At 41.6% G+C, this 13,688-nt stretch overlaps 1 protein-coding gene across 5 annotated transcripts in view; it reads right to left on the bottom strand.

Annotated features, from left to right (window-relative positions):
- Positions 1-9,956, bottom strand: part of Eml5 (EMAP like 5) — a 122,392-nt gene extending 112,436 nt beyond the window's left edge. For 2 of the 5 annotated variants that reach the window (XM_005068417.4, XM_040742644.1), the window contains exon 1: positions 9,367-9,947. In XM_005068417.4, coding sequence (XP_005068474.1) covers positions 9,367-9,563 — 197 coding nt within the window. In that variant the 5' untranslated portion in view covers positions 9,564-9,947. Of the gene's footprint in view, positions 1-9,366 lie in introns of all 5 variants that reach the window. The other 3 variants (XM_040742645.1, XM_021226214.2, XM_013112146.3) reach the window with 3 other exon arrangements.
- Between the last annotated feature and the right edge of the window lie 3,732 nt (positions 9,957-13,688).

Genomic DNA, 13,688 nt, shown 5'->3' with positions numbered 1-13,688 from the left:
GCGTGTACCACCACCACCCAGCCCACAGCCCATTTTAAAAATTGGATTATTTGTTTTCTTGGTGATTAGCTTTGTTGATGTTGGTGTTGTTTAGTTACCTGTATATTCTAGATATTAAACCTCTGTCAACTGCATAGCTGGCAAAGATTGTCTCCATTCTATAGTCTGCCTCTTCTCTTGATGAACCATTCCCTTTGCTGTAAAGAAGTTGTTTTAGTTTCATGAGATCTCATTTGTCAATTGTTGATCTGATTTCTCAGCTACCAGAGTCCTATTTAGAAAGCCCTACTTAGTCATCTAGCAATTTTAGGATATCAGTTCTTACATTAAGGTCTTTTATCCATTTGAAGTTGTGAAGATTAGAGGTAAGAATCTAGTTCATTTTTTTTAAATGTGGAAATACAGGTTTCCCAGTACCACTTGTTTAAGATGTCATCATTCCTCCAATGTGCATTTTTGACATCTCTGTCAAAAATCCAGTAGCTATAGTTAAGCTGATCTATATGTCTGCTTTTGTGCCAGTACAATACTGTTTCTATTACCATGGTTCTGTAATACAATTTAAAACCAGGTATGGTAATGCCTCCTGCAGTATTTTTTTTTTTGTTCAGGATTGCTTTGGCTACTCTTTTTTTTTTTCATTTTTTATTTCATTTTACATTCCTACCACAGTTCTCTCTTCTACCCCTCCTCCCACCCTCTCACCTGATCCCACCCCTATCACCTCCCCCCTAGCCTGCCCCCAGTCCACTTCTCCTAATGGGTAAGGGCTCCATGAGGAGTCAACACAGTCTGGCACAATAGGTTGGGGCAGGGCCAGGCCCCTCTCCCATGCATGAAGACTGAGCATGGCATCCCATCCTAAGGAATGGGCTCCAACAAGCTAGCTAATGTACCAAGTTTGTATCAAGGTCCTACTGCCAGGGGCCCCCTCTGATAGTCCAAGCTTCACAACTGTCTCCCACATGCAGAGGACCTAGTTTGATCCCCTGGAGTCTCCACAGTTGTAGGTCTAGAGTTCTTGAGTTTCTATGAGCTTGGTTTAGTTGTCCTTGTAGATTTCTCCATCATGACCTTGACCTCCCTTGCTCATACATTCCCTCCTCCCTCTCTTCAACTAGATTCCTGGAGTTAGGCCTGGTTCTTGGTTGTGGGTCTCTGCATCTTGTTCCATCAATTACTGAATGAGGGCTCTATGATGATAGTTGGGGTATTCATCAATCTGATTACAGGGGTAGGCCAGTTCAGGAATCCTCTGCTTTGGCTATTCTTGTTGTTTTGTGCTTCTGCACAATTTTTAAGTTTGCTTTTTTTCTATGCCTTTGAAGAAAGGTCCTGGTATTTTGATTGGGGTGCTTAAATCTATAGATTGCTTTTAGTAGGATGGTCAATCCAAGAGCATGGGGTACCTGACATCTTGTGGTATATATTCTTCAATTTCTTTCTTCGGTGTATTAAAGTTATTGTAGAAGTCTTTCATTTCTTTGATTAGGCTGGTTCCTAGGAATGGGATTTTGTTTTTTTTGTTTTGGTATGTGTGTGTGTGTTGAATGTGGATTGCTTCCTTAATTTTTTTTCAGTATGCTTGTATGTTTGTCATATGTATGTAAGAAGGCTACTAATTATTATGTGTTAATTTTGTATTTTGGCACTGTGATGAAAGTGTCTCCCTGTTCTAAGAGGTTTTTGTGGAGTCTTTAGGCTCTTTTATGTATGCAACCATCATCTGCAAACAACAGATACTTTGTCTTCTTTTTCCTTCTTGCATTCATATTATTTCCTTCTCTTGTCTTATTGCTCTAGCTAAAATCTCAAGCACAGTATTGCTTGGATCGAGAATATAAATTCCATTCTCACTACTATTTTTGCAGCTACCACATAATTCCATCAGCCTGTGCTATTGCCTCTATCATCACCCTTATCTTGTCTCTGCCATGTTCATTCAGGATAGCATACATCTTATACCAGGACTACTTCAGTAGCCTTTTGACCACACACTTTCTTTCCTTTATTGCTCTTTTTTAGAGTTCCCTCAATATGGTCAGAGTGATTTTTTAAAAAATGAAAATATTTATTTGGTTTGTTTTACTGGGAGTAGGGCACACAACAGAATGTATGTGGAAATGAAAGGACAACTCTGTGGAGTCTGTTCTTTACTACTCTTACGTGGGTCCTAACGATCAGCAGGCTTTTTTGGTAAGCACCTTTCCCTGCTGAGCCATCTCAATGGCCATTTTCCTGCTTGTTCACTCTTGCCACATAAGCCTTTCTGTTCCATAAAAAAGGTCAAGAAAATTGTGCTTTTAAAGTTTTTGTCTAGAATGATCTCCAAAATCTCTGACACATTTATCCTTTAGGTCAAACATATTTTGCACTGAGAAGTTTTCTCTAAATACTCAAGGTAATTTCAATAAATTTGATATATTGTCCTAATGCATTTACAGCAATTGTCAACTATCTAGAATTACTATGGTAGACATATGATCTTACTCTTTCCATTAAAATCTATATGTTAACCAATAGGACAGAGACTTCACACACACACACACACACACACACACACACACACTCTCTCTCTCTCTCTCTCTCTCTCTCTCTCTCTCTCTCTCTCTCTCTTCATTTTGAACCCCAGGCATCTAAAGAAATAATTAGTATATGTAGTTTTTCAACCAATATTTGCTAACTGAATTTCCAAAGAAGCTGCTAAAATTAAAAAGAAATTTTGAATAAAATAATCCTTAACAAAGAACAACCCTTATTAACAGCAAAAACTTTAACACCATCTAGAACAATGTTTTTTCCCATATTAGGAAAAGCTTCTGTTATAATATTAACCAAAACCACAACCTATATGTTACATATAGTGTGTGTTGTACTTTAAAAAGCAGATCCAGAGAGAAAAACACCATGCAACAGAGCTTGGGCGGAGGGGTTTTTATTGGTGGGAAAGTGAATGGGAAAGGGGGGAAGAGGAGAGGGAGACAGGCCTCCTGTGGACAGGAGTGACAGAAGAGAGGAGAGAGCAGAGAGGCAGAGAGAGAGACAGAGAGAGACAGAGAGACAGAGGCAGAGAAGAGAGGGAGGACAGACAGAGAGACAGGCAGAGAAGGAGGTGGGGTAGGCAGGGCCCTTTTAAAATGGGAAGTATCCCAAGTGCACAGGTGGTGCTCTTAGTGGCAGCAGCTGAGGGCGTGTCCTGTCAGAACCCCAAGGCAGGCCAGTACACATGCCTGAATTCTAACAGTGTTACCTCAACTGCTCAAGACTGCAGGTACCAAAAAAGTTCTCAAGTGAATAGTCTAGAATACCATCCCCTATCACGTACTGATGAATATAAAATGCAGCTTTCCACACTGAGGGCAGCAGTGTCCTGACAGATGGAGTACTCTCAAAGGACGCAAAGATATGGATTCAATACAGTGAGAAGGAGAATGAGTGGATGCCTTCTTTAGTTTGGAAGTGCAGTTGGTACTCAATTTCCAAACTATTTTTCCCTCTCCCTTCTCTCCTCCCCTGTTCTCCCCCTTGCTGATTCGCCCCTTCCTCCTGCTGGTCCTCTTCCTCTCTCCATCTACCCACTTCCTGGCTGCCCTGTAGTCAGCAGTCTCCTTTCTCATTTGCACTGCAGCATGATATTCTTCCTTGTCTCGGGCCCTAAGCAACAAAAGACATTCACCCTTCAATTGAAATAAGCAGAAATACAAATTTCCTGCTTTTAAATTCCTTTCTCAGGTACTGTGTCACAATTATGGAAAGCTGAGTCACAGTGTAAGACATAAGAATCTGCATTTCTCACAAGTTTTCAGGTAATGATACTATTGCTAATCTGAAGACCACACTCTAAGTAGTAAGAATCTAGGGCTGCCGGTCACAAGCTGTTGTTTGATTGTTTATTTTTAAAAACAAAGTAAATAGGAGCTTCTGGAATATCCTCAAGGGTGCTAGTTTTATGTATTAATAATAACCCATTTGACTTCTCCCTGGACCCCCTTTCTCCTAGTCATTTGGACATAACCACAGGATAGCTAACATCTTCACTAATGAGAAGCAGGCTTAATCATATTTCAATATCCCCACACTCCTCCCTTCTGAGTTATATATATGCATATATGTTCAGTTGTCTAACTTATAACCCCACGTACTTGTCTATGAAGTATGCTAATTTGAACTCTTCTAACACAGGGTTTTTTTATTTTTCCCTTCCTCCACAAACAGAAAATGCTTCCCACAATCTTTCTCAACTCAGTAAGTGATAACTCCAATTCTTCAGATGTTCTGATAAAAGTTCTGTGATCATTAGTGGTCTTCCTTTTCTCTAGTAATTTACATCAGATTCACGAATCAACCATACTGCTCCTATCTTTAAAATACCCCTAAATTTTACCTTTCTGACTGCTCTTCCCAATATCTGGTGATTGGTACAGGGCATCAACACTTCCAGAGAGAAGTACTACAACAGGCCCCTCACAGGTTTCTCTCCTGCACCTCTTCTCCAGTATTCTGAATATACATTCTGAAGTCAGTGACTTTGTTATTCTCCAAGTCAGTAACTTCATTAAATTTCTGTCTTGGTCAGTGTTCTGTTGCTGTGAAGCAACACCATACAATGGCAACTCTTATAAAAGAAAGCATTTAATCGGGACTTGCTTACACTTTCAGCAGTTTAGTCTATTACTATCATGGCAGGGAGCATGGTGGCAAACAGAGAGGCAGGCATGATACTGGGGAAGTAGCTGGGAGTTCCATATCTAGATCCAAAGATAGCAGGAAGAGAGACAGGCTGGGCCTGGCTTGAGCTTTGGAATCTAAAAACCTACCCCCAGTGACACATTTCCTCCAATAAGGCAATACTTCTTCAACACCTACTCCAACAAGGCTACACCTCTTATGCCTTCTCAAGTAGTACCACTCCCTGATGACTAAGCATTCAAATCAATAAACCTATGGGTACCATTCTTATTCAAACCATCACAACTGTTTAAAAAAAAAAGCAAACTTCCAGTCTCAGACAGAAGACCTACAAAATCTACTCCTTTTATCTTTACCTCACTGAACCCAAGTTCATGGTAGTCCAGCTACACCAATTCTCTTACTGTTCTTCAAATCCAGTAGGATTTCTACTTCAGAACTTTCATGGAAAGGAGTCCCTTTGCCTACTCTGTCCTTTACTCAGATTTCTACACGGTCTACTTCCAAGTCTCTAGAGTATCACCGGAACAGTGAGGACTCCCTTCCACCATGTCTGAGCACCTACCAAAAATGTTCTTAACAGTCCCAATCTTTCTCCTTAGTCTTACACACACACACACACACACACACTCTCTCTCTCTCTCTCTCTCTCTCTAAAATACTATTCAACCATAAAGAGGAAAAATCCTATCAATTTGGCAACATAGTTATAACTTGAGATCACTGCTAAGGAAAATAAAACAAAGTACATATAAAACCACAAGATCTCACTCATATATGGGATTGTTTTGTAAACTGATCTCATACACTTGAGATTAGAAATGGTGGTTATAAGAGACTAGGGAAAACAAGATAGAAGGCAGGGATAAGATCAATGAATCCTAAATTAGAGTTAGGACTAAGAAGTCTGGTACTGCACAATAGGATGGCTATAGTTAAGGAAAATGTAGTCTGTATTTCATAAAACTAGGACTTTTAATGTTTTAACCAAAAAGAAATTATAAATGTATATTACATAGATTTAAATATTACATAATATATACATATCAAAATTTGTACAATTTTTGGGATTTTTTAAAGAAAGTTTCTTAATAAGATGGACATGATCAAATGTGTTAAATGGTGACAAAAATCCAAAAAGGTGTAAACTGATAACCAGCCACTGCAATGTGTTAAGTCATTGGTGATCCTGAGAGAAATGGCTATGGCAAACTAGAGCCAAAGGCAAATGGGAGGGGGATGAAAGTAGTAAAACAACTTTAAATAATCTGTTATAACACAAGAGTATGACATGATAGTACTGTTTCCCAGAATATATAAGCTGAGTCTTTAAGGAAAATAGGGAGAAACACAGTCTTTTGAAGGAATGGATGGAATTCATTTTTAAACATTTTAAATTCTACATCTATAAGATTGGGACAACTGAATAAACCAGAGGCTAATGTGAAAACACACCGAGTTAACTATATCCCATCCATGGTCCTTCCTGGTATACAGAATTTAAAAACTTTTAATAATATCCACTACTTTGCCAAATGAATGTTGATGGACAGTAACAAGAAAATCATAACTTAAAAGCTATAAAATCTTGGTGGAGGGAGAGGAGCCAATTAGCAAAAGTTTCAAAACTTTTCAAAGAAAAAGTTTCAGACCAGGCCACTAATAAGAATCTTTTCTTAAAACTAGAACTAGCAATATAACAGTATAAAAATGGTTGCTAACACCAAAGGAATAGAGGCACTGAAACAGAACTTGAAACAGTTCACACATGCACACGCACCACACACAAAGAAGAAGTCATGCATTGTTTTGACATTGATGCTCAACGTCCAAATATAAACAAGTTACTGGGATAAATACCAATAAAAGATAAATGACCAGAGAAGAACAGTACACACAGATGCAGGGCAAAAGAAGGAAGACAGCCATAAGTGATGTAATAAAACGATGTGATGTCATCTGAAATCACCTTGAGCCATCCTAGATGACAGTAAGGTTACAGAAGCACCAAGTAACAAACTATTCAAACTACAACCAACATAGCCCTTACATTTTTTAAATCAAATAACAATGACCTGTTCTTAGCCTCGAGTTATATTTCACCAATAAATCACAAGCAAATTTTAAGCAGATATGGGAACAAAACTGATGAGAACATTTCCATTATTAAGGCTAATATCATAAATTGCTTTCAATTATCCATCACATTTATGAATGCTGTATCTTTTGCTGTGAAATAATTGAATACTTATTGGAATGGTTTCTATGCTTATAGGTCAAGCACTGTATTGAAAAAAGAAACAGGTTTAATGTTTGACTGTTTTATTTCACAAGAATAATCTGTCATTATCTGAAATACAATTTCCAAAGCACTTTGATTTCTCAATTATATTCTTAGTACTGTATTAAATTTGTGCCACCATTTTTACTACACTGTATGGTTCAGATTTTACCACCCACTACAACTTTTCAGGAAGTCCTTTTATAGTGTCATAAATTATATAAAAATATATGATTGACATCAAATCACAGACATGTTGAGCAGGTCTTCTGTTTGGAAGTATTGAGATATTTATGGGTTGCACAACTCTTGCAGAAGGCAAAAATATGGCCTTCCTTACACTTGACTGAAATGAAATATGAAAATTGCAGTCAGTGTAGCTCAGTGATACAGCACTTGACTATGTGTTCACTTCACCTGGGTTCAACCTGGAGTATGACAATAAATAAATAAATAACATATTTCAGGCAGTGTGGCATGTAATATAGCTTCTAACTACTGCTAAAAGAATGGAGACATAACTTAGTCTCTCCTCAAGCAAATCACATCATGTTTTGGAACTCCTGAATATAATGTGGCTCTCACAAATAGAAAAAAAAATGTATTGCACTCACTATAAAGACTTTGATATTCAGGCAGGCAGTGTGGCTCATGCCTTTAATCCCAGCACTTGGGAGGCAGAAACAGGTGGATCTCTGTGAGTTTGAGGCCAGCCAGCCTGGTCTACTGGGCAAGTTCCAAGACAAAGTTACAGGGAGAAACAAACAAACAAATAAAAAGACTTCAATATTCTTCACACCTGCACCACTTACTGAATTTGACCTAATAACATGGGGGGGTGGTGGTACCCAAAGCTACTTCATGTAGGTAAAACTAGAGACCTGGTCCATGGAGAAGGACAGATCTGACAAGACTGGGGGTAAAGAAAAGAGACTGGGATAACTCTGCTCTGGGGGTGAATAACAAGGCCAGTAATTATTCTTTCTTCTGTTCAAGTTAGCGATTTTGGACTTAGGTCTGAGGCCCTCATCACCACCACCACAGAGGAAAAATACATCCTAATTTTAGGAGAATAAAATTGCCTCTCAGGTTCCTTTCCAAAATGTACAATCTAGAAAACCTTCACTGCAGTGTCAAAAAAAGCAAAAACAAAAACAAGTGAATGATAATAAAAGCCCCCACCATGCCTTCTATACTCCACAAAGTCAAATTCTGCTTACTCTTTGCTCCATCCTATCTGACCTGCTGGCCTTAGATCCTCTTGCCTCGTATGTATGCACAGAGAGCCAAAATAACACAACTTCACTGAATTCCAACACCGCTCAGAGCATCTTACTGACGGTGCTGATTTGAAGTGCCTAATTTGAATCTTGTGAAACATCCACGAAGGAATAAAATTAAGCCTGATCCCAGAACCTGTGTTAAAAGAAGCAGCAACACAAACGCACTCTCAATATTTTTCTATAATGCAGTCACTTCGACAGAAGTCAAAAATGTGCTTGAGGTAATAATCAATTCTAAAACTCCTAACTTTAACATAAAAAGCTCGGCTGGGATGCTGAAAACTAGCTTTTATGTGTACTGCTTCCTATAGAAATGTAAACATCACGACCAACTTTGAGATGCAGATCAATGAAGACTAAAATACACACACCCCGTGATTTAAATTATAAACAGGAAAGTAAACTTAAGATTACTCTTATGAAGATAAACAACAGAACTGGAAATCAGTGGGATTATTTCTCATATAAGACATACCCTCAAACTGCCTTCCAGTGTGAATTTTAACCTCCCGGGAATTGCCTTGAGAGTAACACCTGAGTTTCTCTGCTGGTAGTGAAACCTGAACTAATAACTATGGCCAAGAGTTGAGTACCCTCCTGGACACTGTGTGATGCGCTCCCCAGGAGGAGCTTGGGTCAGTCTTCTGTTAAGTATTTCCTACCCCTCGCTGTATAAGATTTGCTTTAACAGACAATCAATCACAGAGTCAAAAAAAAAAAAAGAAAAGAAAGAAGGAAGGAGAGAGAGAGAGAGAGAGAGAGAGAGAGAGAGAGAGAGAGAGAGAGAGAGAGAGAGAGAGAGAGAGAGAGAGAGAGAGAGCGTTAGCCAAACAACCTTTCGACAAGTTTCCTGATTTTGATGGAATGGGAAAGGTCACAAAGCCATCGAAGCGAATGACCTGCGGACCGACCGTCTTTACGATCCACACACCCCCGCCCCAAGGAGGCTCCCCCAGAATAAGGAGATGGGGAAAGCAGAGTGACCAGACAGATGCACATTGCATCCCTGGGTGATGCTCCTTAGCAGGAGCGGGCACGACTTCCAGAAGGACAGGCTGGTGCAAACTCCGAGAGCGCTTGGCAGGGCTGACAGCGCTCCCCGGGAGCACATACCTGATGATGTCGTCGCTGTGGCCGCGGTAGAACTTCTGCCGATGCTCCCGGGGGCTGTACACCACGCCGACCCCCGCCACGAAGTACACGATCTCCTTGGCCGCCGTGTAGTAGAGGTTGTTGCGGCACTGGTGGCCCCGGTAGCCGTACACCCACTCGAGCCGCAGGTGGCAGCTCGGGGCGCTCCGGGCCGCCATGTCCGGGCGCCCACCCGTCGCTGCGGCTCGGGCCCGCGGTCGCCGCCGGGTCTGGGCGACGAAAGCTCTCGGGCTGGCGGCCCGGACGCTCCTCTAAGCCGAACCCGGCAGGTGCATCTCTCGCTCGTGTGGCCGCCGCCGCCTCAGCCCACGGGCGGGAGGAAGAGCCTGTCCTCGCCGAACATGCCGAGGGAGGGCCGCTAGCGCCGCCGGCCGTCAGGGAGCCTGGCGCGTCCCGGAGCTCACAGCGTCTCCTCAGCCCCGCGCCTAGGCTGAGAGACAACCCAACGGGGGGTGCCCGCCTCCAGCCCGCTGCTTCTCAGCCGGCCCCGCGCACCCGGCTCCCTGCCGGGGTCACCTGCGGCGCTCGAGTCTCGCCGCCGCCTCGCCTCCACCGCCCGGCGGTGCCGCGCCGCGCGCTCCCGAGCCCAGATGACAGGCGGGCGGGCGGGCGAGTGAGGGGGGATGCGCGGCCCCGCCCTCCGGAGGCCCTCGCCCCTCCCCTCCCGTGCATTAGCCCCGCCTATCCAGCAGCCCCGCCCCTCCCGGGGTTGAGCGGAATCTGGGAGCTCCCTGTTTACCCCCAGACTGTTGCTAACCCGCAGACATCCCTCTCTCCTAAGGTCGGTGAACCTGGATTCCTCACCCTGCCCCTCGGATTTGGATTCCTGTTGGTTAGATTTCTTGCCCAGGAATCTGGGGATCCCGCACGCCCTTTTAGAGCGACCTCGGCTTCTTCATATCCCTGTGAATTAACACCAGAATGTTAGCTGCATCCCTTAACCACCTCCTCCATACCTTATGTGGGTATTTCTGCTTTTTATAGTGTTCTCTAGTACAGAAATTTGGTAAGAATAAAATCCGACCTCGCAAATGTACTTTTGACACACTAGCTACAATGTCCTAATAAATAGCAATGATTCCGGAATTTGTTACTACTGTTGCTGAGCAGGCCACAAACTCACGATCCTTCTGTTTTGCCTTTTGAATGCTGGGATTACAAACGTGCCTCACTGCCACCACCCCTAGCCCCACTCCCCTACCCCACCCCCAGATGTTCTTTCAATTGCTGCTTTGGATAGCAGCAATTATCTCTTAATTAAAATGGCTTCTTGAAGGACATGTTTTAGCGTAATTGGTTAAAATCAGATGGTCTAAATAATTGTAATCAGGTAGACTACTCCTGAAAGACATGTTGACTATGTAAATTCATGCAGTACATTTAGAAAAAATTAAATATTTGTTGCTGTACATCTGTGAAATATTAATTACTAGCTACATGTAATTTTTATGAGGCAGGATGTAGAAGAATAAGAATTTCCTCCTGTAGATTTTTTTCAGCACAGTGTTTTACAGATCCCATGATACATATTTAAGAACTTCAGATTAATAATAGATTTAAATAATTTATTTTCCCATTATCATATTTTCCATTGCAAATTTTAATGACCCAAGGGTAGAGTATGAAGCAAAAACATTCCTAATTAAGCCATCCTCAGATGACAACTCAAGACTGTAAGAGATGGCTCAGCAGTGGCTAGAAAATGAACCACTCATAAATACCCAAGAAGGAAACCAAATCTGATCAGTTTATACGATCTGTTGCCAGTGTCATAGCAGAAAGGACTGTCAAGCACTTACTGCTAGATGAGGTAGGGTCATTCTCTGAAAGTCATGCAAATATAATGTGGGAACCAGACCCCAGATATTTCTCAGATCAACAAGTGGGCACCTGGTGAACATCTTAAGTAAAACAACTATAGTCCTTTGGTAGTCTGTTTCTTGAAATGCAGAGTCCAAGTATGAAGCCGTATATTCCAGATACTTGACGTGTGTTCTAAAATTCAAGTAAATAAAAGTATTTCCTGCTGCTGTTCTTGTGTCAGCGGCATGCATGCCACATGCCCTCCAACCCTATAAAAGAAACATAAGGGCTGGGCGGTGGTGGCGCACACCATTAATCCCAGCACTCGGGAGGCAGAGGCAGGCAGATCTTTGTGAGTTTGAAATCAACCTGGTCTACAAGAGCTAGTTCCAGGGCAGCCTCCAAAGCCACAGGGAAACACTATCTTGAAAAATCAAAGAAAAGAAAAAAAAGAAAAAAGAAAAAGAAAGAAACATAAGGTAGGCAACAGGGTGACAGCTTGGAGGGGAAAATGCTTGAAGGGTAAGTGTGAGGCTCAGATCTCCAGGTCTCACATAAAAAGCTAAATGCCAGAGAGGTGGAGACAGGTGTAACCTGGGGATTCACTAACCGTGCAGCCTACCTAAAAACACCAAGACCGAGGTTTCAGCGAAAGAGCTGGTCTCAAAAAAAAAGAAGTTGGGGCCAGCAAAATAGCTCAGCAGATAAAGGAGCTTGTCACCACATCTGACAACTTATGTTTGATTCCTGAGAACCATGTGGTATAATGAAGAACCAACCCTCACTAGTTGGCCTCTGATTCCCACTTGTATGTACTCACATACTAAAAAAAAATGTAATTTTAAAAATTAAACAAGATGCATAGAGGAAAATATCCTGCATGGATCTCTGGCCTCTACTCATACATGCAAAGGCAAGTACACACACACACACACACACACACACACACACACACACGTGCGCGCGCGCACGCGCGCATGTGCGCGTGAAGCAAAGCAAAATATAACTAACTAAAATGTATGCTAGTCTAGCTAGCTACCAACTTCAGGCAGTTACTAATTGTAATATGTTTTAATTTCTACAACTGCCTTTGATCACTCTTATTTGGAAACAGAACCTAACACAGATATTCCTTATTTCTATGTCAACCATTAAATATAAAACAAAATATTATGTACTCACAGTAGGACTCCTTTTGGTTTTATCTGAAAACAATCATTTTTCTGATACCTGTACTGTATTACTGTGTTAGTCAGAACTTATTTGGTTGTAAACTACCTTAAGATTAAAGAGAATCATAGCGTCTCAAAAGACTGAAAAATCCAAGAACTGGCATCAACATACTTGAATCCTAGGATGCCGATCAGAACTAGGTCATTAGAACTAACCTAGATTTACTTGGTGTTGGGTCAACTGCCAGACAAGGAGAATAATTGCCAACAGCTCCATCTATAGATGGAAACAGCTTTAATTTTTGGTCTTCCCCTGGAAATTAGTAGACATCAACTTCGTTGTCTCCAATTAGCTGACTTGAGTTGTGGATCCTTCTTGGAAGCCACAGAGAAGTGCCAGGTGTGTCACAGACATAGGAAGCGAGGGTGTGGAAGACCAACTCTTCCAGTGGCATTAGCAGATTAAGGATGGGTGCCACTAGTGATCCTCAGGTCTGACTGGATGCTTAATCTCCCCCCATCTTCATTTACCAAACCAAAGACACCTGCAATTTAATTTAAAAACAGGTGTAAATAAATGCAGCCCTGAGACAAGCCTCCTTCTAAAACTGACTGGCACCCAGAATTCCTCCTGTGAAGGAGTACCAGATGTCAGACTGGCAAAAACAACAGACGTCCCCTGCCTGAGAACAATGATTCCGCAAGCTTATTAGATCCCACCCAAAGCTTTTAAAAATTGGCATATGATCCAAATAAAGTAAGTCCCGTGCCAAATTATTCCCCTCCCCTCCCCCGCACATCTGCACACCTTAACCATCATCTCTTTCTATACTAAAAAAAAAAAAATCAGCATTGCCTTAGTTAGGCAGATAGGTAGGGGAGTAGCCTCTGATCGTCACTGCTTCTCATCCCCGAAACCTAGCTACCAAGTCCTCCTGGCTGTTTTAGAAATATCGCTGACTCCCATTCCTGTCTCTATATCAATACTCTCCCAGCACCCCACTGCCACCGTTCGATTTAGATTCTAATTATCTCTTCCATAGAGTCTGCTACTTGAATTATCTGTCAAGAGAAAATCTTGTATCTAATCGTGTCACTTCCAATCTCTCGAGAAGCACTTCAGAAGTACCTATCTTAAGACTTAAGATAGTCTTTTTCTTCAGCCTTCCAAGTCTCTACCTGGATTCATCCCAATATAATAGCAAAAAAAAAAAAGTGAAGAACTGTGTGTGAAAACACTTATTACAGTGCTTGCCTAGCATTTACTAAGCTGAGTATTATATTTTTAAATAAGAATAAAAGTATTTA

The sequence above is a fragment of the Mesocricetus auratus genome, unplaced genomic scaffold, assembly GCF_017639785.1.
Source record: "Mesocricetus auratus isolate SY011 unplaced genomic scaffold, BCM_Maur_2.0 Super-Scaffold_15014, whole genome shotgun sequence".
In the NCBI taxonomy this organism is placed as follows: Eukaryota; Metazoa; Chordata; class Mammalia; order Rodentia; family Cricetidae; genus Mesocricetus; species Mesocricetus auratus.
The sequence above is the reverse complement of the archived record's forward strand: the minus strand, read 5'-3'. Positions and strand labels throughout refer to the sequence as shown.